At 43.9% G+C, this 26,509-nt stretch overlaps 1 protein-coding gene across 2 annotated transcripts in view; it reads right to left on the reverse strand.

Moving 5' to 3' along the window:
- ANKRD55 (ankyrin repeat domain 55) overlaps positions 1 to 26,509 on the reverse strand; it is a 138,507-nt gene that overhangs the window by 48,692 nt on the left and 63,306 nt on the right. For both annotated transcript variants that reach the window (XR_012413670.1, XM_045393726.2), the window contains exons 6-7: positions 20,402 to 20,462; positions 4,675 to 4,803 (exon numbers count right to left, since the gene is read on the reverse strand). Coding sequence is in view for 1 of the 2 variants with exons in the window: in XM_045393726.2 (XP_045249661.2) it covers positions 4,675 to 4,803; positions 20,402 to 20,462 (190 nt within the window). In the remaining variant the exon portion in view is untranslated. The remainder of the gene's footprint in view (positions 1 to 4,674; positions 4,804 to 20,401; positions 20,463 to 26,509) is intronic.

The following is a 26,509-nucleotide window of genomic DNA, read 5'->3' on the forward strand; positions in this document are numbered from 1 at the left end:
ATCATTTACATCAGGTATAACTCCCAATGCCATCCCTCCCCCCTCCCTAGAAAACTAAAGTCTTTACTTGAAATGTTTTTTTCTATAGAGAGAAAGAACCCAATAAGCCATTAACCCCATTGGCTTGAGATGAATAAATTTATTGGACTGAATTCAATGAACTCCTCTTTAGGGACCTACGGTTTACAAAGCTCTGTTCTGGGTGTTAAGAGACATTTGAATGAATAAGGCACGTTGCCCTCAGGTCCACAGTCTAGAAGGGAAGACACAGGCACCTCACCAATTTTAACAAAGTCCTAGAAGTAACATGGAGGGAAGAATTTGGAAAGGGAGCTCAACAAAGAAGGTGACACTTAATTGGGCTTGGAGAAATAAGACAGAATAAGCAGATATTCTGCAGGCAGAAGGAACAATGCAGCGAGTGCAAGAAGAAAGAAATATTTCCCCCAAATGGAAGAGCATGACAGCGGGGGAGACAGAAGGAATCTTTATGATGGATTGTGAGGGTTACTAATATTCCAGTGTGATTAGAGCCGAGATTACGTGAGCTAGAGAGAAAAGGTCAGGGGTGGGGAGGCAAGGACCAACAGTGACCATAATTGTTTTGGTATAAAAAAAGCTATGTTGGTACATGTCTTTGTGATTTGTTGGAAAAGCCCTGTAAGAATAGATTGGAAGGCCAAGTGTGGTGGTTCATGCCTGTAATCCCAACACTTGTGAGGCCTGGGTGGGAAGATCTCTTGAGTCCAGGAGTTCAAGACCAGCATAGGCAACATGGCGAGACTCTGTCTCTACTTAAAAAAAAAAAAAAAAAAAAATTAGCCAGGCATGGTGGCGTGTGCCTGTAGTCCCAGCTACTAGGGAGGCCGAGGTGGTAGGATTTCTTGAGCCCAGGATTAAACTTAGTTTACCCAGTAGGCCTACTATTTCAAATCTTTACTGCTTTGTTTATTTTGGTGAAATACAAAGGCCTTATTATTTCAATGAATTATAGCTTTAAATGTGATCTCATTATATGGTCCAAGAGAAAAGCAGGAAATTCAGAAAAAGGAATAAACGACAACGGGAAATAGACTCATTCATATGGAAAAACTCTAAAAGGAGCACAATGCTAGCCCTGTGTTATAAATGAACAAGAAGTCTAAAGAAGGCAAGTGTAATAATAATTTCAGCTGACATTTGGAATTACCCTCAGTCTTTGCAGTGTAAATGGCAGAGTACACCACTTCTGAATTCTACTACTAACCACAGGGGAGGAGAATGCACAATTCCTCCAGAGCCGGGGTTCTTAGCCTTTTGTGGGTAGTCACTGTTCCTCATTGAGGAGGTCAAGAAAGTTGTGGACTCCTTCCTTAGAAAAATGAATGCAAACGTTCTCACACACCATATACACAGTATTACATACAACTGTAGGGGTTCTAGAGGGACCTGTCTTTTTAATCTTTTTACCTCCAATGCAAGACACGTAGTGGATGCTCAAGAAGTATTTATTTAGTGATTGAGTAAATAAATGAACAAGGCATTATGCTTATACAATCACGGTCAAAATAAAAACATCTCCAATAGTAGGTAAAGTATTAGCATCCATTAATATGAATTCATTTGTCATAGTGCTTCTAAATCCTAGCTGCATATCACAGCCTTCTATGGAAATGAAGGAGCTTTAAATAATGTATGTGTGGCTGGGCGTGGTGGCTCACGCCAGTAATCCTAGAACTTTGGGAGGCTGAGGCAGGCGAATCAGCTGAGGTCAGGAGTTCGAGACCAGTCTGACCAACGTGGTGAAACCCCATCTCTACTAAAAATACAAAAATTAGGCGGTCGTGGTGGTGCATGCCTGTAATTCCAGCTACTTAGGAGCCTGAGGCAGGAGAATTGCTTGAACCCGGGAGGCAGAGGTTGCAGTGAGCCAAGATCGCACTATTGCACTCCAACCTGGGCAATAGAGCAAGACTCCATCTCCAAAAAAAAAATATATATATATATATGTGTGTGTGTGTGTGTGCGCACGCGTGTGCACACATGCACACACAGTTTTTTTTTAAATAGAGATGGAGTCTTGCTCTATTGCCCAGGCTGGTCTCGAACTCCTGGTCTCAAGTGATTCTCCTGCCTCAGATTCCCAAAGTGGTGAGATTATAGCCCCAGCCCCAGCCAATACAGGTGTATTTTTTTATGAGCCCACGGTCTCACTGCATTACACAGCTTGGTCTCAAATCCTGGGCTCAGGTGATCCTCCTGCCTCAGTCTCCCAAGTAGCTGTGATTATATGCACAGGCCACTATGCCCAGTTCCAGTTTTGAAAAATATTGATGGCTGGGCCCCACCCCAGAACAACTGAATGAAAATCTAAGAGGTGAGGCCTGGAGGACATGAGTATTGTTTAAAAGCTCTTCAGATTATTCCATTGTGCAGACAGGGCTGAAATCAATGTAGTATAGGCTAAAAGCTGTGACATTTAGTAGAGACAAAGAATATGGGAGCTTCCAGGTAGCTGAACACACGGAGGTTTCTGGAGGGTGGCACGCCCAGAGAGGGCATGGAAGCTCCATGCCTGTTCCCCCATACCCTTGCCCTACCTGTCTTCATCTGCATCCTTTGCTATATCATTTAACAAACTGGTAAACATAAAAAAAGAGAAAGAATATGAAGGCATGGGTATAATAACTAAGTTTCCATGGAGACAATCAGGAACCCTAATAAAAGTGATCATCTTGTCCAATTACATAGTACATTACATATCACTATCATATGCATGGTCTCATTCTGACACCAAAGATACCCTTATCAGTTAAGCCAAGCAAGTGTTGACCTGCCTCAGATCAAGCCCAAGTCTGTTAATGCAAACTAGATCTTCAGAGTTGAGTAGGCTGTTCTTATGATTTTGCCAAAGTGCCTCTTAAAGGATAAGAACAGGGATTCCCGGCTGGGCGCAGTGGCTCATGCCTATAATCTCAGCATTTTGGGAGGCTGAGGCGGGAGGATCACAAGGCCAGGAGTTCAAGACCTGCCTGGCCAACATGGTGAAAACCCGTCTCTACTGAAAATACAAAAATTAGCTGGGCATGGTGGTGTGTGCCTATAATCCCAGCTACTTGGGAGACTGAGGCAGGAGAATTGCTTGAACCAGGCCCCGGGAGGCAGAGGTTGCAGTGAGCGGAGATCGCACCACTGCACTCCAGCCTGGGCTACAGAGCGAGACTCCATTTCAGAAAACAAAACAAAACAAAACAAAACACAGCGATTCCCACCCTGTGAGGGCTCAGCGGGGGTCTGGGAATCTGTTGTTTTACAAGCACTGCTGGTGATTCCATTGTGAGGCCAGGTCTCAGACAGCAGCTCTACAGTGGGGCTGGGATGGTGGAAGGGGGATGCATGTCAGTCAGAATTACCTGGGGAGGTTTTTCAAAATGCACATGCATCCCGGATCTAGGGAATCAGAACGCAGTGGTGTTGATGTGACTATATAGAAAATGCCTGCTTCTGGTGCCACTTTCATCTCAGCTGAGAACCAACACATGGGGAGCTTCCTGGCAGCCCAGCCAAGTTCCTCTGTGGCCACTGGGTGACCCCTGAGCAGCCAGAGGCCAGCCCCAGGGCAAGGAGTCCTGGGCAGAGACTGGCAGCGATGGTAGCAGGGCAGGTGATTAGATATTGAAAGTATGTAGGAGGGTGCTATGGGCAGGTGGAGATGACAAAACAAGCCTTGCTTACTGCATAGCTTTGCAGAGAAACTGGTGCAGAGAAACTGAAGCCAAGGTTGGAGGGACGAAAACAGAGCAGTTTCCAGATCACTTCTGTTTTCCCCTTACATCAAGCACACATGTCAGTCCCGAGAGTCCCAGGTGCCCACTTCTGCTGTACTTGGCACATGGAAATGCTGACTGAAACCAGAGTCAGGGCAGCAGAAACTATTCTCACAGGGTCCTGGCAGCAGTTCAGACAGGTGCCCTTTCTGGGCCAACAGAAATCAACTGTGGGGGTGTCTGTGCTGAAGACAGAGATGGGCTGGCAAGTTTATGGAAAGGATGCACGGTACTGCTCTCCTTGAAAAAAGGAATAGATAACTTTTAGTTAATCATTCCACTTGAAAATAGAAAAGCACTCTGTTACACATTAGCGATTATTATTCTTTCACCTTATTCTCGGTTTTGTCCTCTCTGGACAATAGATTTCTTGAGCCTATTGTGATTTGTCTGGGTGTGTGTACTGACGTGGACTCCCTGACGTGATAGTGTTGCAGGGTCAGGAGCCACTACTTTCACTGTTGGGTGGAGAATTCAGGATCACCTGAAATAACTCTGCTGGGGAGGATTTGGAAGCAAGAAGAGAATCAGAGGGTCACGGTTCAAAGACTTTGAAGGCATTTTCCCAGCAATTCTTTGCAGGTTTACTCTGGGACACAGTAAGCCGGTAGCAAACATTGCGATGGAGAGAGAAAGAGAGACAGTGAGAGGGCTGTGTGTGTGTGTCTGCGTGTGACACCCAAGGCAGGCTCTGCTTGATATTCTGTAACTACCCCGCTTTGCATCTTGGCAGGGTTTCTCTTCAACAAGTGGTGGGGCTGAATGAAAGGCTGAAACCTCCATCTTTAAAGTTTGACCTACTCAGAAAATTGTTAACAGTGCTTTCCACCATTTAAACCTGAGACCAGTCCACTGGTCAATTTCTCACCTGGACTGCCCAGTGGAGAGCCGTTTTAAAGTCTTTATCCACAAGGGTGGGGTCTGCCCCCTTCTTCAGCAGCATTTGGGTGTGTTGAGGCTGGTTGTGGAAAGCCGCCCAGTGGAGTGGTGTCATTCCCTGCAAAACAACAGTCAGAGAGGACAGAGATGAGCACAGGCTCCCAGGAAGAAAACTGGAACTCACACTTTCTCCTCAGGCTTAGGGGCCATCACCAGATGCATTGGTTGTTTCCTGCTAGTTCATTCATTCATTAATCCGTTCATTCAATAGACGTTTATTACGCTTCTGTTTTGTGCCAGGCAAGCAGGTGTTCAGGATACAGAAGTTAATAAGATAAATGAGATCCTTACCCTCATGGAAATTGCTCTGTGGTAAAGGAAGATAGATACTAAATGCACAAAAACATGTCAAACAATCTTCCAGATTGATAAATATTAGGAAGAATGCACATGGGATGCTGGTGAGAGAGTAATCAAGGGTGGAGGGACTGTTCTAAACAGACCTCTGTGAGAAGAACTGGAGGAAGAGGACAGCCAACACCAAGCACAGAGGCAGAGAGTAAGTTAAAGGAAGGCCCCTGTGACTGGAGTGCAATACCCCACCACCAGGGCAGGGGTGCTGTCTGTTTTCCTCTATCTCTAATGCCTAGACTAGAGGCTGGAGAAATAGCTGTTGAATGAATGAATGAGGTTGGAGGGGAAGAGAGCAATGTGAAATGAGGTTGAAGAGGGAGGCAGGGGCTGATCCTGGGAGGGTGGGATGGGGGATAACTGTCTCTGCATAAGGCATTTGAATTTTATTCTAATTCAGTGGAGAGACAATGAAGGATTTTAAGCAAGTATTGGCATGATCAGATGTACACTGTTTAGAAGAAATCACTGTGGCAGCTTGGAGAACAAAGCTAGATGAATGAATGGTGAATCCCAGCTTCTTTCAGAGTGCAAGGTCACATGGGTTAGGTGTAATTTAACAGTAAGTGAGCTTATGCTGAGAAATGGTGGCCAAAAAGAGCCAGCGTTATTTGAGAGTATATATGATGAAAAGACGGGCTCTTCTCCTTGCTCACTCATCTCAATTCCATGAAACGTATCTAGAATGAATTGAAATGAAGATGCCTGATAAAGGGGGCAAAGGGCACAGGCAGCTTTGAAGACTCTCTTTCTATAATTATCTCTGCCGATAGCATAAAGCTAGGAGACAACACCTTGGCTTTCTCTGTTCCTTCCAGGGTGAGCTGCATGGAGAAGATGGGCCTCAGCCTTGACAGAAGCACATTAATAATAGCCCAGAGCTAATATTTATTGATCTAGAGACCTTTATGAGTTCTTTTATCTATTGTCTCACATAATCCTCCAAACAACCTTCTGGAGTAAGTACTGTGGTGATGTCTCCTACATGTCCACCAGGCTGTTTCCTCTTCCTCTGGGGCACACAGTCAGACTATATTCCCCAGCCTCCTTGCAGATAGGTGCAGCCACATGACTGAGTCCTTGCCACTGGAATGTGGACAAAGGAGATGGAAACCTTCCCCAGGCCTGGGCTAGACAAAAAGCCCATGTGGTCCTCCACATCTCTTTTTCCTCATATATCAACAGAATGCAGAGGAGGACAAGGCTCTAGAAGATACTGGAACCATGTGATTGAAAAGCCTGGGTTTCTGAGCAATGAGGGAGAATAGGACCACCCTGCCAAACAGCACTGGACTATGATACGAGCAAGAAATAGGCTTTTATTGTGTCAGGCTACTGAGATTTCAAGCAGTTTGCTAGAGCAGTTAGCCAGCTCTGATAGGTGCGATTGTCCTTCTCATTTAATGGAAGAGGAAGCTGAGCTCTAGAGAAATTCCTGAGTTTGTGAGCAGGCAGGGAACTGAATCTAGGGTTTAAGGTTTGTGGGAAACTAGAATTAGAATGTTAAATCCCCTCAACCAGTTCCATATTTTAAATTCCTATATTATGGTTTGCTTTCAAGTTTCAAGTGTCATATGACAGTGAGCCTCCAGAGATACTCTTGAGGATATTTCAAGGAATTAGTTCCATATGAAAAAGAATGCTGGTATAAAAGCAATGGAACTTCTTATTCTTATTCCAATGGCTGAATATTTACTTGGAAATCAGAATACCTCAGTACATTCTAATTGGTCCTCTTCATCTTTAACTGGGCACACTGGGGTTAGAAATCTAACACAAGGGAATTACATTTTAAAATTAAATTATATTTTAAAAATAATGCATGGATAGCCCCTTTCCCAGTTCTTAGTCCCACTTGCTTCATTGCAAATGAAGTGATGAAATGAAGCCATTGGCTTCATCACGAAGTGCCAAAAGTTTTCAAGTTACCGGAGTGTAAGTTGCATGACAGCAGGGCCTTTGTCGGCCCGTCTGAATTCCTAGATCCTAGAACGGTGCCAGGCACATTATAGATGTTGAGTAAATACTTATTAAATGAACAAATGACTTACCGTGCTCCACGGATTTTTTATTTTTATTTTTTTGAGATGGAGTTTCGCTCTGTCACCCAGGCTGGAGTGCAATGGCACAATCTCGGCTCACTGCAACCTCCACCTCCAGAGTTCAAGCGATTCTCCTGCCTCAGCCTCCCAAGCAGCTGGGATTATAGGTGCCCGCCACCATGCTTGGCTAATTTTTGTAGTTTTTAGTAGAGACAAGTTTCACTATGTTGGCCAGGCTCGTCTTGAGCTCCTGACCTTAGGTGATCAGCCCACCTCAGCCTCCCAAAGTGCTAGGATTACAGGAGTGAGCCACTGCACCCAGCCGAATTTCTTTGTAAAAATTTGGCTTTGCTTTTTAAAATCATACTCAGAAGAAAGGCAGAACATGACTTCTCCTTTATAGGCAATGAACTTGTCTGATATGATCATTGTTACCAACTCATCAGCTGAAACTTGTCAGGATTTTTGATGAGTGCTTTAAATAATCTTGTCTTTTGTACTACTGTACTATCTCACATCCAGTTACTAACCAGGCCTAATCCTGCTTAGCTTCTGAGGTCAGGTGCATTCAGAGTGGTTATAGCCATAGACCACTGCACTGCCAAAGGTCAGGTAGATGGCAATGACTATATGTAGAAGTATGATTTAGTGATGTGGGAATTCAGTGCGAAAATGTGGTTGTGAGTTAAACTGTGGTAATGCAATGTTAATTATTGTCTCCTGAATACAGTTTTAGGCTTTAAGAGCTATTCTCTTTAAATAACCACAAGAAAACTCCCCTCAAAACCCAACTCTTGCATACTTTGATCAAGGAGTGGGGTGGGAGGAGTGCTATAATTTTTCATACACCTACTTGATGCCAAGAGCTTTGCATCTGCTATCGCATAGAATCTTTACAATGATCCTAAGGGATTGGTATTTTTAGGCCTATTTTACAGGCGAGGAAATTGAAACACAAATTAAGTAATTTGCCTAAGGTCATTGACTGAGTCCATGGTAGAGCTAGGGTTCAATGCTTGTTTCTCTGACTTTGGAGAAAAAAATGCTCTTTCCACACATCATGGTGGTAGAATTTCATTTTGGGAATGAGCTCAGATGCTAAAAAATTTCTTTCTCTGTGATTGTACCTGGATTCAAGGTTGTCTTACTTTCTAAAATGATGGTTCTTACTAGTATAAGGGTTGGTACCCTATATTATTTGTTTCAACTGCCATTGCCTCAAGGCTCCTCCTGAAAGTGCAGTTGGCAAACATTTATTTTTGTGAGATATATACACATACATAATACGTATTCTCCCCGACCATTCACCCTCACCACAAAACTTGTGAACACCTTGAAAATAACTGGTGATCCTCTGAATGACTCCAAATCAAGACCCGAATTACTTGATTACTTCTCTAAATACTTGTACAATATAAATGGGTTATGAACACTCAGTCAAGTCAAGGGAAATTTCCTGCTGCTTTCTTTTTTCTTTTTTTCATTTGGGCTAATGAGAATAAGAATAAATCCTCTTAGAGTTAATCCCATGAAAACCAAAACTTTTAAAAGCAGCTCAAAGGCAGCGGTTGGTATTGCATACTTTATTTAGGAACATTTTCCTACAACTGCTTCCTTCTCCTTTCTTCTTCTTCTTTCTTCAACTTCTGTTGAGCCTGCAGAAATTGTAGTTGTCTTATGTTAAAATTCTGGTGGCCAGTTAAGGGGCAAACATCAGGCTTAGCAACTGGTATCTGTACTAAGCAGTGACAGAAATCACAATTACACTGTGACGCACATAAAGGCAGATGCTGTGGCATATTCACCATGGTATGCCCCCTGCACTAAGCACACAGTAAGTGTTCAAGAAATGTTTACTGGAAGAATTAATTAGTGAGTTGCAGCTTATCAAAGGTCACTTGGACTCATGGGGAATATAAAATCAGAGTCTGCTGGATGAGACAGCCATCCGCGTCCAAGTTATGGAGACCTTTCCAACCAGTTACTTCCTGGAGTTTCATTGAGGGCTTAACTGAGCCTTCGAAGCATCTAGAAGCTGACAATCTAGCAGTCACTATCAGGCATGTTGCAACAAACACCCAGATGGCCCTGGTGAGAGGAGAATTTTACTCTTCTGAAAATCAAAAAGTATTGATTGGCTCAAAGAATGAGGAGGAACTCATATTCAGTTAAGAATATAAGCTCTCCAGAATGTTTTGAGGGGAAATGTTAAGTTTTGGTTGACTTGGGATCCGATTTTAGATTGCTGATAGGACAAAATGTATGTTCTAACTGTTGGATGCATAGTAGGGTTGCTTTGGAACAGTGTCTTGTGTTGATGAGTAATTCTGTGCCTTGAACCTGTGCCACCACAATTTCAGTTAAAGGCTTACAAGTCCTATCAGCTTCTCAGAACATTTTTTTTTTTTTCCAAACCACTTTTGTGTTTTCTGAGCCAGAAATCTGCTTTAATGCTTAGCAGGTTTCATGTTTCAGAACTGCACTTTTAGAGTGTCTCTAGCCAACACTGAAAGGCACACAGAGAGAAATGTTGATGTGGCTGGGTGCTTGGTTTGTTCCCCGTCTTGGTTGGCAGTTCGGGGCGGGGTGGTGGAGGGGGAGGGTTAAGAATTATAGCAGGTGTCTGGTGGCTGAGAGGTCAGTAAACAATTCCAGATGCTTTGAAGGATCTAGAATTTCTAGCAGCTTGGCTCTGGTTGACATTTAAAAATTCACATACTTAATCCTCCGATCACATATGACCACCTCCCACAAAAGTTACGGAGGATCAGGAGATAAAAAATTAGATAAAAAATTGGAATGAATATGTCCTTTAAAAGTATATCTAGTTTTAAAAACTAGATGATGTCACAAGTACCGTAATGAAAGCCATTTTCTTTCATTTTTATTTGAAAAACAATCTTACAGATCAGAAAGCTTAGTAAATTAGTTCATTGTCTTTGTTTTGGAATTTCCTAAACTGGATAGATAGACGGTGAGCATCACGATAGCCAAAGACTATAACTGAAGGCCAAGAATACTCTGGTTTTTTTTTTTTTTTTTTGAGGCGGAGTCTGGCTCTCTTGCCCAGGCTGGAGTGCAGTGGCCTGATCTCAGCTGACTGCAAGCTCCGCCTCCCGGGTTCACGCCATTCTCCTGCCTCAGCCTCCCAAGTAGCTGGGACTACAGGCGCCCGCCACTTCGCCCGGCTAGCTTTTTGTATTTTTTAGTAGAGACGGGGTTTCATTGTGTTAGCCAGGATGGTCTCGATCTCCTGACCTCGTGATCCGCCCGTCTCGGCCTCCCAAAGTGCTGGGATTACAGGCTTGAGCCACCGCGCCCAGCCCAAGAATACTCTGAGGTTAGATTTTAGGGCACTAGGAAGGGCTGCTAATAATGGCACTCTCTAAAAACTCTTTTTCTCACTATAATAATTATAGAATAATATGTCTGACATTAAAAAAAATACTTTAGAATGGGGTTTTCATAATTTAAATCAGACAAGAAAAACAATAAAACGAACTTAGGCCATGGAAGTCTAGGAGCCAGTTCTAACAAGAACAAACTTACAAAACAAAGCCTTCAGAATAGAAGCCTAAGTTGATATATTTATTTTTCAACCAAAAAAGAACATCTACATTCTTCTGCACTAAACTGTGAACTCCATCATAGCAGGGATGAAGCCTACATGAGACATGGCAGGTACTGAACAAATATTTATTGAATAAATAAAATAAAACAATTTTCTTGTTCCAAGGAGATCACCTTGGGAGGCTATACAATTATTCTACTCATTGCTCAAAATACTTTTGGGATTTTTTTTTTTTCTGAAATTGCCACTAGAGCAAGAGCTCTATCCATAGATAGAAATAAGAATATGTGAGTTTCATCAGAGAAATAATTACATCTTTATTTTCAATAACTTTTTTTTTTTTTTTGAGACAGAGTCTTACTCCGTCACCCAGGCTGGAGTGCAGTGGCACCATCTCGGCTCACTGCAACCTTCGCCTCCTGGGTTCAAGTGATTCTTTTGCCTCAGCCTCCCAAGTAGCTGGGACTACAGTGCCCGCCACCATGCCTGGCTAATTTTTGTATTTTTAGTAGAGACGGGTGTCACCATATTGGCCAAGCTGGTCTCGAACTCCTAGACCTTGTGATCCGCCCGCCTTGGCCTCCCAAAGTGCTGGGATTACAGGTGTAAGCCACTGCACCCGGCCTATTTTCACTAACTTCTAATTGAAATTTAACATCTTTTTCAATTATGAATATAGGCAACAACCCACAGTAGTATAAACAGTACCTGTGACTTTGCCATCACTATAAATTATAGATACAGTGCTATTACATTAGTGATTGCAGATATCTCAAAATATTTACATGTCTCACTACTTCAACAATTGTAGTAGTTCGTGGTCCTGCCATCAAATCTTATTTAATGCATTAATAAACAATCTTTTATGTTATTGTCATAAATTTGTTCTTTAAAATATTTTCTAGCCCGGGCAACATGGTGAAACTCTGCCTCTACAAAAAAAAAAATTAGTTTGGTATGGTGGTACCTGCCTGTAGTCCCAGCTACTTGGGAGGCTGAGGTGGAAGAATCACTTGAGCCTGGGAGGCAGAGGTTGCAGTGAACTGAACTTGCACCACTGTACTCCAGCCTCACAGAGTGAGACCCCGTCTCAATAAATAAATAAATAGGCTGGGCATGGTGGCTCACACTTGTAATCCCAGCCCTTTAGGAGGCCAAGGTGGGTGAATCATTTGAGGTCAGCAGTTTGAGACCAGCCTGGCCAACATGATGAAATCCTGCCTCTACTAAAAATACAAAAATTAGCCAGGCGTGGCGGTGGTTGCCTGTAATCCCAGCTACTTGGTAGGCTGAGGCAGGAGAATCACTTGAACCCTGGAGGTGGAGGTTGCAGTGAGCTGAGATCGCACCACTGCACTCCAGCCTTGGCAACAAAGCAAGACTCTGTCTTAAATAAATAAATAAATAAGATAATGTTTTGTTAACTGTATTTTAATATATTGATTTCTTTTGCAATCCTATATATTTTATTTTCTGTAATTTCAGATATTTTTCTTTTTTGATATTTTTTCCTTTTAAAAAGAAGTTTAAATAGAGATGAGGTTTAGCCATGTTGCCCAGGCTGATCTTGAACTCCTGAGCTCAAGCAATCGTCCTGCCTTGGCCTCCCAAAGGGCTGGGATTACAGGTGTGAGCCACTGCACCCAGCCTAATTTTTAAGGTATGTTTCTGAGAAGTTATCCATAGGTTTCACAAACACATGAAAATGTGTCCATGTCAAAATATGGGTAAGGATTCCTGCTCTAAAGTCTACTGGACATTTAAAAAAAATTCTAATTGGCATAAAATTTTATTTACTTGGTCGGGCGCGGTGGCTCAAGCCTGTAATCCCAGCACTTTGGGAGACCGAGACGGGCAGATCACGAGGTCAGGAGATTGAGACCATCCTGGCTAACACGGTGAAACCCCGTCTCTACTAAAAAATACAAAAAAACTAGCGGGGCGAGGTGGGGGGCGCCTGTAGTCCCAGCTACTCGGGAGGCTGAGGCAGGAGAATGGCGTAAACCCGGGAGGCGGAGCTTGCAGTGAGCCAAGATCCGGCCACTGCACCCCAGCCTGGGCGACAGAGTGAAACTCCGTCTCAAAAAAAAAAAAAAAAAATTATTTACTTATGTTTATCTCATAGACACCTCTAATACCATGAAAATCTTGTTTTTTTGAGAGTAGGTTTTGGAAATAACAGTCACCTGGAGTCAAGTCTGGGAAATAAATTGGATAGCTGAGTCAACAAAACAAATGAAGAAAGGGACATAAAATAAAATAACATGACTTTTTCTTGAATTTAATTCTTTCTTTCTCCCTAGATATAACATATCTAGATATACTATATATCTGGGCTGGGGGTGGTGCCCCACGCCTGTAATCCCAGCACTTTGGGAGGCCAAGGCCCGTGGATCACTTGAGGACAGGAGTTGGAGACTAGCCTGGCCAACCTGGTGAAACCCTGTCTCCACAAAAAATACAAAAATTAACCGGGCATGGTGGCAGGCACCTGTAATCCCAGCTACTTAAGAGGCTGAGGCATGAGAATCACTTGAACCCAAGAGGCAGAGGTTGCAGTGAGGTGAAATCGTGCCACTGTACTCCAGCCTGGGTGACAGAGTGAGACCACATCTCGGGAAAAAAGAAATCTATATATATGTGTGTGTACACACATATATATATATGTTTTGTGCCTCACTATGTGCAAGCTACTGAGCTAGAATCTAGGGATACAAAGATAAAAAAGGCATGGTCTGCCTCTAGAAGTTTATAGGGTTGGGGGAGAGTGGGAGAGGGAGGTGGGGGCTCCTAAGTAGCGGTGACCCTACTCCATTTTTTTTTTTTTTTTTTAGATGTTCAGTCTTAGGCTAAAACTTCTGATTCTTTAACAAATTGTGCTTTGTTATTCTACCTTTTGCTAACTGTAAAGTAAAAAATTTCAAGAGTCAGGGACTGTTTCTTCTGCTTTTGGTTCTACCTCAGGAATGTGGTAAGTAGAAGTGATGCTAAGTATTATGTCCAAAAGCTCACATTTGTTTTTGCAACTTAAATTTATTTTCTCAGAGTGGTTCTACAATTGAAGTTTGGATTGTCAGACTGCTCACAAAAATCTACTTACATAAGAATGTGCATTTAATATATCCTAAACAATATATATATCCTAAATGCTGTGCATAACAGTGCTTCCCTGGATAAATGCATTCAAAGTTCTAACCCAGATGCCAATAGCTCAGAGCCCCTCTTGATAGAACACTCTTCCTGTCAAGGCTAAAATGAGAGCAGGAGAGGTTAGTCTCCATTTAACTCCCGGTAGCTGCAATAGAAAAGCCTCACTCTATATCAATGATTCTCCTGAGGTCTTGTTTTGAAGAACAAAAGCACAAAGGACAATCTGACCTATCTCACTTTTTTCAATGTTAACTGCAGTGTGGATAGCTTCTAAATAAGTCACTTTATAATTAAGTAGTGGGGTCAATGAAACAGGAAAAACAAACAGATCATTGGAACAGAACAAAGAGTTCGAAAATGAAACCATATATTAAAAAAAATCTTGTAACAAACAAAAACATAATTTAACATAACATAATCCAGTTCTTGGGGTAGAGAAGGCCTTCTTTAAAAAGACATCAAAAGAAAAAGCAGAAACAGACAAGAATGATCATTTTAATTATATCAGATTTTTATATTCTGAATAAGAAAAAGTACTATGAACTGTTTTAAAATAACCAACAGCCTATGAAAAAGTATTTACAACCCAACAGCAAAGTATTAATATTCAGAATATAAAATAAACTCCTATAAATCAATAAGAAAATGACAATCCCGATCAAGGGACAAAGAATGTAAACAGGCAGGTCACAAAAGAAGATATAATAAAGACCATCATATCTATGAAATGATTTCATCTCTTTAATCAGGGAAAATGCAAATAACAAGAAAATCCAGCAACAACTGGGGAAAAAACAGGACTTCCACTAAAAACAACAACAGCAACAACAACAACTACAACACCACCCAGCTATTTTGGGTGAATAATTAGGCAGTGTGTATTAAAAATAAAAACTACACTCTTTACTACCCAGCAATTCTTCTTTTAAGAGAAATGCTTGTATAGAGTATGCAAAGAAGCTTGTACAAGAAACACTCTCTAGACTGGTGTTTATGATGGTGAAAAATTGAGACAACTTGAATATCCATTCACAGGGGAATGGCAAAATAAATGGAGGTATTTTGATATTATGTAACACTATGAAGCCATTAAAAGGAATGAGCCACAGGCCGAGTGCCGTGGCTCACACCTGTAATCCCAGCACTTTGGGAGGCCAAGGCAGGTGGATCACGAGATCAGGAGTTCGAGACCTGCCTGGCCAATATGGTGAAACCCCATCTCTACTAAAATACAAAAATTAGCTGGGTGTGGTGGCGGGTGCCCAGCTACTCGGGAGGCTGAGGCAGGAGAATCATGTGAACCTGGGAGGTAGAGGTTGCAGTGAGCCAAGATCGCGCCATTCTGGCCTGGACAGGGCCAGACTCGGTCTCAAAAAAAAAAAAAAAAAAAAAAAAAAAAGGAATGAGCCAGATCTATATGTATCAAAAATTCTAAGACAAATGCTTGAGTTGAAAAAACTAAGTTAGGCCAGGTGCGGTGGCTCATGCCTGTAATCCCAGCACTTTGAGAGGCCCAGGCGGGAGGATCACGAGGTCAGGAGACAGAGACCATCCTGACTAACTTGGTGAAACCCCGTCCCTACTAAAAATACAAACAAAATTAGCCGGGCATGGTGGTGGGTGCCCTGCAGTCCCAGCTACTCGGGAGGCTGAGGCAGGAGAATGGCGAGAACCCGGGAGGTGGAGCTTGCAGTGAGCCGAGATCGCGTCACTGCACTCCAGCCTGGGTGACAGAGCGAGACTCCGTCTCAAAAAAAAAAAAAAAAAAAAAAAAAAAGTTGCAGAACACATAGAGTGATACCTTTTTTAAAAAAATGAATTTAACTGTTACTCTCCCCTACCCTTCATACAATGGAGGCTACATCATGCTTGGAGCTCACTGAAAAAAGACAGGAGAGAGAAGATTACTTGTTCAAAACACTGAGCAGCCAAATACAGGAACTCCATCAAGGTAATGAATGAAAAAGAAAGCCTGGGCTGTGTTCTTTCCATTTCAGAATTGTATTTATTTCTCAATGGCAATCAATGGCAAGAGCTTTTGCTGTTATAAATTTATCATGATTGGCTCTCACTAGCAATGACCAATAACTAAATAAGATAAATAATTGGCAAAAACAGAATTATAGCACTAGATTTAGTATTAAAGTTTTTTTTTTTTTTTTTTTTTTTTTTTTTTTTTTTTTGAGACAGAGTCTTGCTCTGTTGCCTAGGCTGGAGTGCAGTCACGCCATCTCAGATCACTGCAACCTCCATCTCCCAAGTTCAAGCAATTCCACCGCCTGCCTCAGTCTTTGGAGTATCTGGGGCTACAGGCATGAGCCACTACACCCAGCTAATTTTCATATTTTAGTAGAGACATTAGTAGGGGTTTGGCCATGTTAGCCAGGCTGGTTTTGAACTCCTGGCCTCAAGTGATTCACCCGCCTCAGCCTCCCAAAGTGCTGGGATTACAGGCATGAGCCATGGAACCGGGCCTTAAAAATCTTAATTGGCTTCATTTGCAATTTTAGAACTGGGCTTCATTCCAAAATGTTCTGGCCGGACATGGTGGTTCACGCATATAATCACAGCACTTTGGGAGGCTGAGGTGGGAGGATCACTTGAACTCAGGAGTTCTAGACCAGCCTGGGCAACATAGGAAGACCCCCGTCTCTACCAAAAATGAAAAATGAGCTGAGTATGGCTGTGCATGCCTGTGATGCAGGGTTTCTGTGGTCCCATCTACTCTGGAGGCTGAGGCAGGAGGATTGACTTGAGCCCAGGAGGCAGAGGCTGCAGTGGGCTGTGATCATGTCACTGCACTCCAGCCTGAGTGACAGAGTGAGACTGTCTAAAAAAAAAAAAAAAAAGCTTTCCAATGAGCCCAGCAGAGGAGGTTGGTTTTGCAGATAGAGAAGGGCTGAAAAAAGCAGAAGCAAAGAACAAAATTCAGATTGGTTATTTCAAACTTACTTTCCTTGAAAGATGAAAGATGAGAACAGGGAAACAGAACAACAGAGAAAAAACTGATTGCTTAACATCAGGTTACTTTAGGTTACTTTTTGTTGTAAGGATTAAAGGCAGAGGAAATTTCATTATCATGCTAAGTAAAACTGGCCTGTTTGGGAAATTTGGCTATTATCTCTCTCCTGATTTCTCAGAAGGTCAGGTAACAGCTCGGTTTCAGTTTGGTGACTTGGAATTTAAGTATGAGGGACTCCAATGATATTTGGCCTGGTCTATTGACCTAGTACAGGGGCTCAGTCAAGAACAAAATTACATAAGTGCCTCAAAGTTATATGAATGCCATCTCTACTAAAAATAGAAAAATTACCCTGGCATGGTGGTGTGTGCCTGTAGTCCTAGCTACTCAGAAAGCTGAGTGGGAGGATCACCTGAGCCCAGGATGTGGAGGTTGCAGTGAGCTGACATCGCATCATACCACTGCACTCTAGCCTGGGCCACAGAATGAGACCCTGCCTCAAAAAAAAACCAAAACCAAAATCATATATGTATATACACATAGCTACATATATATACACGCACACATATACATATATGGATACATATATGGATACATAATATATACATACACATATATATCCATACACACACATATATATATATATATCTTCAGTGATTTAAAGCAAAACCTCAGAGGAAAGAGGATCGTACTGTTAGAAACTTCTGCTTTGAAAATGAGAACCAGAGATGAGTAGCACAGTCTGGTCACTCTGCCCATGGTGTGGAAGCAGGGAGCTGGAGTGGCGGAGTCCATGTGTACATATATACAACATACTATATATATATTATATATATATGTATATATATTATGAAAAGCACAGGCAAGCATTAGCAGTTGGTTTCAGATGGATTCCAGACAGCAGGCTGTGAATGGACCAAAGAGGAAGCTGTGACCATGTGTAGGAAGTGCCTTGTTGAGGCCCTTGCTCTGCTGGGTCTGCTTTCTGAGCTTAAAACCCAATGGGTCCATATGCTGGTGTAATAGCAGGAGGAATCTTTTTGCAGAAGTCCCTTTGCATGAGGAGGAACCAGGGGCTTTATTTACCACATATTTTATGTAAGGTGTTATAATTACCACTCTTAGAAAGATCCGTGTCTACTTTCATTGTCTCCACTGCCAGGTGCCTCCTGGGGTGGAGAAAAATAGGGAACTATGTCCTTGCTGGGGGGTTGCTAGTTCTGCTGAGGGGTACTTGAGTTAGAGGTCTATAAGTGGAATTTAGCTTTAGGGTATAAATGAGCAAATTTGTCATCTTTCTAAATAAGACCGAGTTTAGGGATTACCGCAGAGGTTGGAGGTGGAGGATGTAGTTGGCAACTTGCCCGGAAATCTAGAGGTTCGCAATCTGCTGACGTGGACTCCGCCACTGCAGCTCCCTGCTTCCACACCATGGGCAGAGTGACCAGACTGTGCTACCTCATCTCTGGTTCTCATTTTTAAAGCAGAAGTTTCTAATAGTGCAACCCTCTTTCCTCTGAGGTTTTGCTTTAAACCACTGAAGATACGGGGAGTGAAAGCAGCAGGGGCTTTCTGATGTGGTTATTAATGCCAGTCAGAGGGAAGCCTTTAATCAGAAGCCTCAAGACAGATGGGGGGACTGGGCGCAGTGGCTCACACCTGTAATCTCAGCACTTTGGGAGGCCAGGGTGGGCAGATCACCTGAGCTCACAAGTTTGAGAACAGCCTGCTCAACATGGTGAAACCCGGTGTCTCTATTAAAAATACAAAAATTAGCTGAGCACAGTGGTGTGCACCTGTAGTCCCAGCTACTTGGGAGGTTGAAGTAGGAGAATTTCTTGAACCTGGAAGGTGGAGGCTGTAGTGAGCTGAGATCACACCACTGTACTCCAGCCTGGGCGACAGAGTGAGAATCTGTTTATTAAAAAAAAAAAAAAAAGACAGATGCGGGGGCGTCTATCCCAGGAGAAAGCGATTTGGAGGGGCTTACCCCCTGCCCCCTTGCCTGTGGTCACCTAGCTTCCTTGAAAATAATGTAATTGGCATCTTTGTGTATGTACATTTTTAATGTTATCAGACTTTCTGAGTGAAATGCAACCAAACCAAGCACATATTTATTTTACAATTCCATTAAAAACCAGGTATTTAAATTGATTTTAAGAACCTTGTTAAGGAAATCAGCCTGCCTAAGGAAAATTAGTACTGCATTTAAAAAGAGTTAAGCAGATCTAACAAGACTCTAAGCTACTCTTGGGCAGCTCTGCTTAGTGTCTGAGCCACCTTCCCTCAAGAACTTTGTTGAAGAGTGTTGAACAACCTTTTTGGAAGCCTTCTATTTGCAACACGAATTAAAGAGCAGTTATGATCACTGGGATTAATAATGTGGTGTCTGGAACAGGTAACCTGGAATTATTAATATTATCTCTGTGTCATCTTTTTCTTTTCTTTTTTGGGATGACGGGGGAGTGGGGGCACAGGATGTCGCTCTGTCACCCAGGCTAGAGTGCAGTCATGTGATCATATCTCACTGCAACCTTGAACTTCTGGGCTCAAGTGATCCTCCTGCCTCAGCCCTCAGAGTAGCTGGGACTATAGGCATGTGCCACCACACCCAGCTACTTTTTAAACTTTTTGTAGAAATGGAGTCTTGCTCTGCTGCCCAGGCTGGTCTCAAACTCCTGGGTTCAAGTGAGCCTCCCATCTTGGCCTCCCAGAGCGCTGGGATTACAGGCATGAGCCAGTATCTCGTCTTGTCGTTGTTTTCCTTTTTCTTTCTCTTTTTTCTTTGGAGATGGGGGTCTCGCTATGTTGCCCAGGCTGGGCTCAAGCGATCCTCCCACCTCAGCCTCCTGAGTAGCTGTGACCACTGGCACGCGCCACCACACCCAGCTCTCTGCCATCTTTCACTAGAGAGCATGTCTTAGGCCGGGTGCGGTGGCTCATGCCTGCAATCCCAGCACTTTGGGAGGCCGAGGCAGGCGGATCACCTGAGGTCGGGAGTTTGAGATCAGCTTGACTAACACGGATAAACCCTGTCTCCACTAAAAACACAAAATTAGCCGGATGTGGTGGCACATGCCTGTAATCCCAGCTACTGGGGAGGCTGAGGCAGGAGAATCACTTGAATCTGGGAGGCAGTGGTTGTGGTGAGCCGAGACAGCACCATTGCACTCCAGCCTGGGCGACAAGAGCGAAACTCTGTCTTAAAAGAAAAAAGAGAGAGCGAGCATGTCTTGAGCCACAGCATGCTACTAAGTTTCTGGGACTTGAGAAGACAGGAGAGAGCAATATTTATTTCTCAATGTCCAGAGGGAAATTACAAAATTTCAGTCATATGGTAAATGCTGAAGTACTTAATGCAATAAAGTCCTTCCCTATCAGAAGCTACGCACACCCATGGTGGGGATAAGTTTCTGCTGAGGATTAATAGTGAAAACAGGTCTCCCTTTCAGGGTAGGAACACAAGACTGTGCTTCATGTCTCCCCGTAGCTTTTAAGAGGAAGCACAATGGTTCAGAAATGCCCTTCCTTTCACCCTCACATGCAAAATGACCACTTGTTGCTGGAGAGTGTGGCTCACCTCATTGTCCTGGTGATTAATCTCGCTGAGGTTCGACTGTTGCAACAGGACTGTGAGGAGCCTGTAAAGAAAAATAGGAGAAATGGCTCAAAAGAACAGGCAGTCACGGTGCTCTTGGAATTAGTATAAAAACATGACCTTAGAAAAAGCGTCAGTTGAAAGGCTCCAAATGAAGATGAGGGCCTTTCCGTTTCTCTGGGAAAAAGATCCACAGAAAAGAAGTAAGAGTGTGATAGGTTAGAAGACACCTGTGAGGAGGGCTGCTGTCTGCCTTTCCCACCCTCTCTCCATCTCAGCACTCCCGAGGGGCACAGGGGGATGGAGAAACTTTAGGCTCATTGTGTTCACCAGGCCTCTGTCACCTAGCCACGCCCTTTAAGAACCAAAATCATGTAGCACTTACTCTTTTTTTTTTTTTGACACGGAGTCTCGCTGTCGCCCAGGCTCGAGTGTGCAGTGGCATGAACTTGGCTCACTGGAAGCTCCGCCTCCCCGGTTCACGCCATTCTCCTGCCTCAGCCTCCCAAGTAGCTGGGACTACAGGTGCCCACCACCACACCTGGCTAATTTTGTTTTTGTATTTTTAGTAGAGATGGGGTTTCACCGTGTTAGCCAGGATGGTCTGAATCTCCTGACCTCGTGATCTGCCCGTCTTGGCCTCCCAAATTGCTGGGATTACAGGCATGAGCCACCACGCCCGGCCACTTATTCTTTATTCACTTTATAGGAACTTACAGAGTGCTTTCAACCTGCTTCACTCCTAGCTGCATATGTCATGCCTTTTTAATGCATAGATTATACCAGGAGGTTGTCAGTATTTGCAAGTTTGCTCATTCTTTGTAAAATACACACATGGCTAAGCACAAGATGACAGTAATCAGTGTAAAACAGCTATCAACGATTCTCAGATTCAAGCTCTTCCCTGACTTGGATCTCTTGCTCAGTTGACTGAAGTCAACACTCCGTCTGGGAGAGGGGGCAGTGGAGAGGGGCCCGGGCTCTGCAGCCAGATGGCTTGGGTTCACATCCCAGTCCTGCCACTGATGAGCTCTGTGACCTTAGGCAAGTTACTTATCTTCTCCCTGCCTAAACTTCCTCATCTGTGACATAGGAGTGATAAAAACTACCTATCACACAGCTGAGTGTGAGGATTAAATGAGTTAATATGCATACAACATATAGAGCCTGTCTGGAACATGCTGTTATTTCTAGAGCACTTAACCCCAGAAGTTTGAACCCTGGCTCCATCTCAGAATTGCCTGGAGAGATTTTTTTTTTTTTTTAAACCACAAATACCTGGACTCTGTACTCAGGGTTTCTAACTCAAAAGGTCTGGAGAGAAGCCCAGCTTCTACTGTTTAAAAAAAGCTATTCAGGAAATTCTGGTAAACAGCCAGGTTTGGAAACAATTGAGAAAGGTGCTGAATGAATTAATGAATGGATACTCATCAAGATGATAAAGAACAGTGTATGGGCAGTCAATGGAGGAAATTCAGAAATTGCTTTTGGGAGAATTATTTGTAAAATGAAATTGTTTAGTCTCTTCTCCAATCAAATCTTTGTCGTCTCGGCTTGGAAGACTTCTAAAGCCCTAAGTATTAAATTGTTAGTTACAATAGAAAAAAAAGAAAGATCCACTAATCATATTGCCTTAGTAGGAAATGTAATACACAGAGAGCTTAAATAGAGATGGACTTCTGGTTATTTGCGGTGGAGGTGAAATAACCAGGAAACCTGTGGTTTCAATCTGGTTTTATCATAGTCTTTTGGGGAGCCAGGACAATGCTGAGATTTAATTCTCACCTCACTACTGCACAATCTGAGTTTCTGTATCCTCATGTATATCAGAGGGGTAGCAATTCGGTGGTGTAAAGGATCGAGTGATCCAATGGGCAGAAAGACCCTGGGTCACATACTCTAAAGGGACAATGGCTATGACTGCATACAGCACATCTCTTTAATGCTCTCTGAATTCTAGATGTAGCCTTTGGTAGGAAGACATATAAAAATAATTGCATTTTGGGTCACACAATTTTTATCTTTGCAATTATTTCACCAATGGATATATTTCCCTGTGGCTTCTTTGTAAGTGGGGGCAGGGCTTAACTGGTGACTGTGCTTCTCCTTTCTCTCTTTCCTTCTGTCCTCTCTGTCTCATTATTGGCCATTGTTTACTCTCTGGGGCTCATTTGGTCTGAGGGACTGGGGGAAGAGGGGAGGACAAGGTAGGAGGTCAGCTGTGGTCCGGTGTGGTTATCCTCGGTTAGCCCTGAGCAGACAGAGATTATCTGTGGCCAGACAGGATCTTCCGGGGGCTCTGACCAGGTTAGAATGAGGGTAGGGAGAGCAAGACCTCTTGTCACATCCTGGGTGGACTCCAAAGGTTGTGGGATGAACCCTGAGCCTAGATAGTTCTCTATTTGGCTCTCAAAGCCATTCTCTTCTCTACACTGCCCTGCTCTGAGGCTGTCCTCTGGGACGGCATCAACCAGGCTCCCTTGCCCTTGGCTTCCTATTGGGTTTTGCTAGTGGGGGAACTGGCAGCAGGAGGGAGAGAAGCCAGCTCCCTTTCTGAGAATAATTGTATTTCTCTACCAAAGGCCTCAGTTCTTGCCAGGTGGCCCCTCGCCTACAGCTAAGCAGCTCTCAGAGGGTTCCAGTAACTGCCCCTTCCTTGCCCCTTCCTTGCCCCTTTAGGTCTAGAGAGTGGTAACATTTTCTTACTCTTTTGGGGAAAGTGGGGGTGGGGTAGGGGATTAGAGCATCATCCATCATCTCTTGTTGGTCAATTTTTGGTCAATTTTTTTTTTTTTTTTTGAGACAGGGTCTCACTCTGTCACCTAGGCTGGAGTGCAGTGGCACAATCACAGTTCACTGCAACCTGGACTTCCTGGGCCGAAGTGATCCATCCTCCTGCCTCAGCCTTCAGAGTAGTTTGCATTACAGGTGTGCACCATCATGCCCAACTAATTTTTTTGTGTTTTTAGTAGAGAGGGGGTTTCACCATGTTGCCCAGGCTGGTCTTGAACTCCTGCACTCAAATGATCCTCAGCTTCCTGAAGTGCTGGGATTACAGGTGCGAATCACCCTATCCAGCCTTGTTGGCCAAGTTTAGTCTTTCCCTAGACTTTCTCCAGTTGCCACCCTTTAATTCCCATGTCTTCTCTGTCATGGCTCTGACTGATACGTGATGATCTGTGTGGCCCAACTCCATTTGACTGTGAAGTCTCTGAGACCCATTGATCATCAAAGCTGGACACAAATAGACAGATCAGGGCCCTCTCTTGCATTCTTGCCCTCTCTCTGGCTCTGGCTCTCTCTCACATGTTGTGAGAACAAAGAACCTGAGGCCCTTCCTAGCTTGCCAAGACCACCATACAGTGGCTCGGTGATCCAGCCTGAACCAGAAACCAGGTGTCCCATTGCCAACCTGGGGCTTCCTTGCTGTTCTGTGGTATGGAGGTCACCTGCGAGATACCTGTCCAGCATCTATCTCAATTCCCAGATGATTTCAGCCCTCTGTTGTGCTTCCCCTGAGCTCTTGTTTTGTGTTACCATGGCCCAGGAGTCCTTCCACATCCCATCAGCCCAGTTCAGACTCCCTCCTGTCCTCGGATCTCTGAGGCAGTGATGTAAGACCCATCTCATCTCAAGTGCCAGGACAGCAGGCTTGGACCCCGGCAAGAGCAGTCCCAGACGGGCGGTGTGTGAGTCATAAGAGCACCGAGGCTGGGGCCAGACTGCCGCTGTTAGAATCCCTGCTCCATGCCAACCAGCCAGTGACCTTGGGCTAGCTCCCAGAGCCTACCTTTTCTTATCCATAAAATGCAGAGAATAATACCTACTTCAAGATCTGTTGTGACTTCGAGTCCATGCACACGAAGCACTTGGAATAGCCCTTACATGCCGTAATAAAATTTTATATGGCCAGGTGTGGTGGCTCATGCCTGCCTGTAATCCCAGCACTTTGGGAGGCCAAGGTGGGCGGATCAATTGAGGTCAGGAGTTTGAGACCAGCCTGGCTAACATGGTGAAACCCCGTCTGTAATAGAAATAAAAAATTAGCCAGACATGATGGTGGGCACCTGTAATTCCAGCTACTAGAGAGGCTGCGGTCGGAGAATTGCTACATTCTGGGAGGCAGAGGTTGCAGGGAGCTGAGATCATGCCACTGCACACTAGCCTGGGCAACAGCGCTTGAGACTCTGTCTCAAAAAAAAAAAAAAAATCTATATAATGATTAATTTTTTAATAGCTCCTACCTTCTATTTTCTGTGTCTCCACTGATTACCATTAGGTGAATGGTGGGTCTCAGAGAAGGATCAGCTAGAAGCATCCTGGGGACAACTCATCCCTGTGAGCTTTCCAGTTTTGCTGGCCCCTCTGGAGACTCCCAGCCCTGGAGCTGACCAGCCCAGTGACAGGTGGGAAAAAATGGTCCCACAACCAGCCGTCTCCCCTTCCTGTCCCTGGAGCTGCCTGTATGAGAGCGTGCTGCAGTAAGACATCCACTGCAGGTCAGAACACAACACCTGGTAACTAGAGAACAGGACCCCAAGGAAATGATTTTCTTCCTCCCTTGGGCTGTAGTCAAGAGTGATGAAAAGAGGCAGAGTGGCTGGCACTCTGACAGGGAGGAAAAAAAAGTCTGCCAGTAGCCATGGAGACCATAAAAAGACCTTCAGAGAGCCCCGTGGCTGCTTTCAGAGAAAATTGCTGCTTGCCTTCCAACACTAGCATGTGCAGCGTTGTACAAACACAACTCTGTTCTCTTTGGAGCTTTGTTTTAATGATCATGCCCCCTCTTTCATACCAGCGCCCTCTGAATGTCCCAGCCAAGGAAGCAAGAAAAGCCGTGGGGAGCTGAAAGGGAGAAAACTTGGACCTGCTGAGAAGCAGAGGTTCAAAGTAGGAAGGGGAATCATGAGAGGAAACCTGTGCGTCTTTGCTTTTGTAAACCCAATGTGCCTTCATGTTCATAATTATAAACCACTTACCCCTGCATCAGCCTCCATCCCCACTGAGCGGGTGTTTAGCTAAGGATACAGATTCAAACTGATGGGTTTGTTCAGGAGTTGTTTCCATCTGAGCACTAAAATCCCTCTGGAGGCAAAGGACTAATTGAAGCATCCCTTGGCTTGTTTATAAGCAGCTTTGGTTTGAGGCTTCTCTCTGAATAACCTCCAGTGAGCACCCAGTAGAAGGAGCTTGCTGTTTGGAAATCTAAGTGTTAGCAGATTTAAAATCAGTATAAAAACCTGGGCACAAGGGCACCATGTGGCCTGTACATACTGTTTATGATTAGGGGAAAATGCAGACATATGCCGACTTACAAAGGTGTGCATAGATCCACACGTACAACATACCCCAACAACCTTTGCAGTAAATGTGTGTGCCCGGCAGTAGGATGCAGGATTGCATTCACATGGACCTGTGTCTGTGCACACATTTTTGTGGACCTGAGTGTGCTGAGGTGAAGAAGGCCAGGATGAGCACCAGTGGGGTGGCAGTAGTAGTGTTTCATTCCTTAGCTTCTTACGATGTTTGTGGTGTTTCTTTCTGTCTTCCACCATCATCATCATGGATGACCATCAACATTATCATTAATATCATCACCCCATCATCATCACCAACACTTTCTGAACATGGACAATGTACTAGGTACTGAGATCAGTGTTTCCACACATTTTCTCGTTTACTTCTGCCTACTTCCCTGTGAAGTAAGCAGGAATAATATACTAAATCGTACTTACTTCGCCAGGTGTGGTGGCTCACGCTTGTAATCCCAGCACTTTGGGAGGCTGAGGCAGGTGGATCACCTCAGTTTGAGAATTCGAGACGAGTCTGACCAACATGGAGAAACCCCATCTCTACTAAAAATACAAAATTAGCCTGGCATGGTGGTGCATGTCTGTAATCCCAGCCACTCGGGAGGCTGAGGCAGGAGAATTGCTTGAACCCAGGAGCCAGAGGTTGTGGTGAGCCAAGATCATGCCTTTACACTCCAACCTGGGCAACAAGAGTGAAACTCTGTCTCAAAAAAAAAAAAAAAAGAAAAAAAAAAAAAAAGAAAGAAAGAAAGAAAGAAAAAAAATAGTACTTACATCA

The sequence above is a fragment of the Macaca fascicularis genome, chromosome 6 (genome assembly GCF_037993035.2).
Source record: "Macaca fascicularis isolate 582-1 chromosome 6, T2T-MFA8v1.1".
Lineage (NCBI taxonomy): Eukaryota > Metazoa > Chordata > Mammalia > Primates > Cercopithecidae > Macaca > Macaca fascicularis.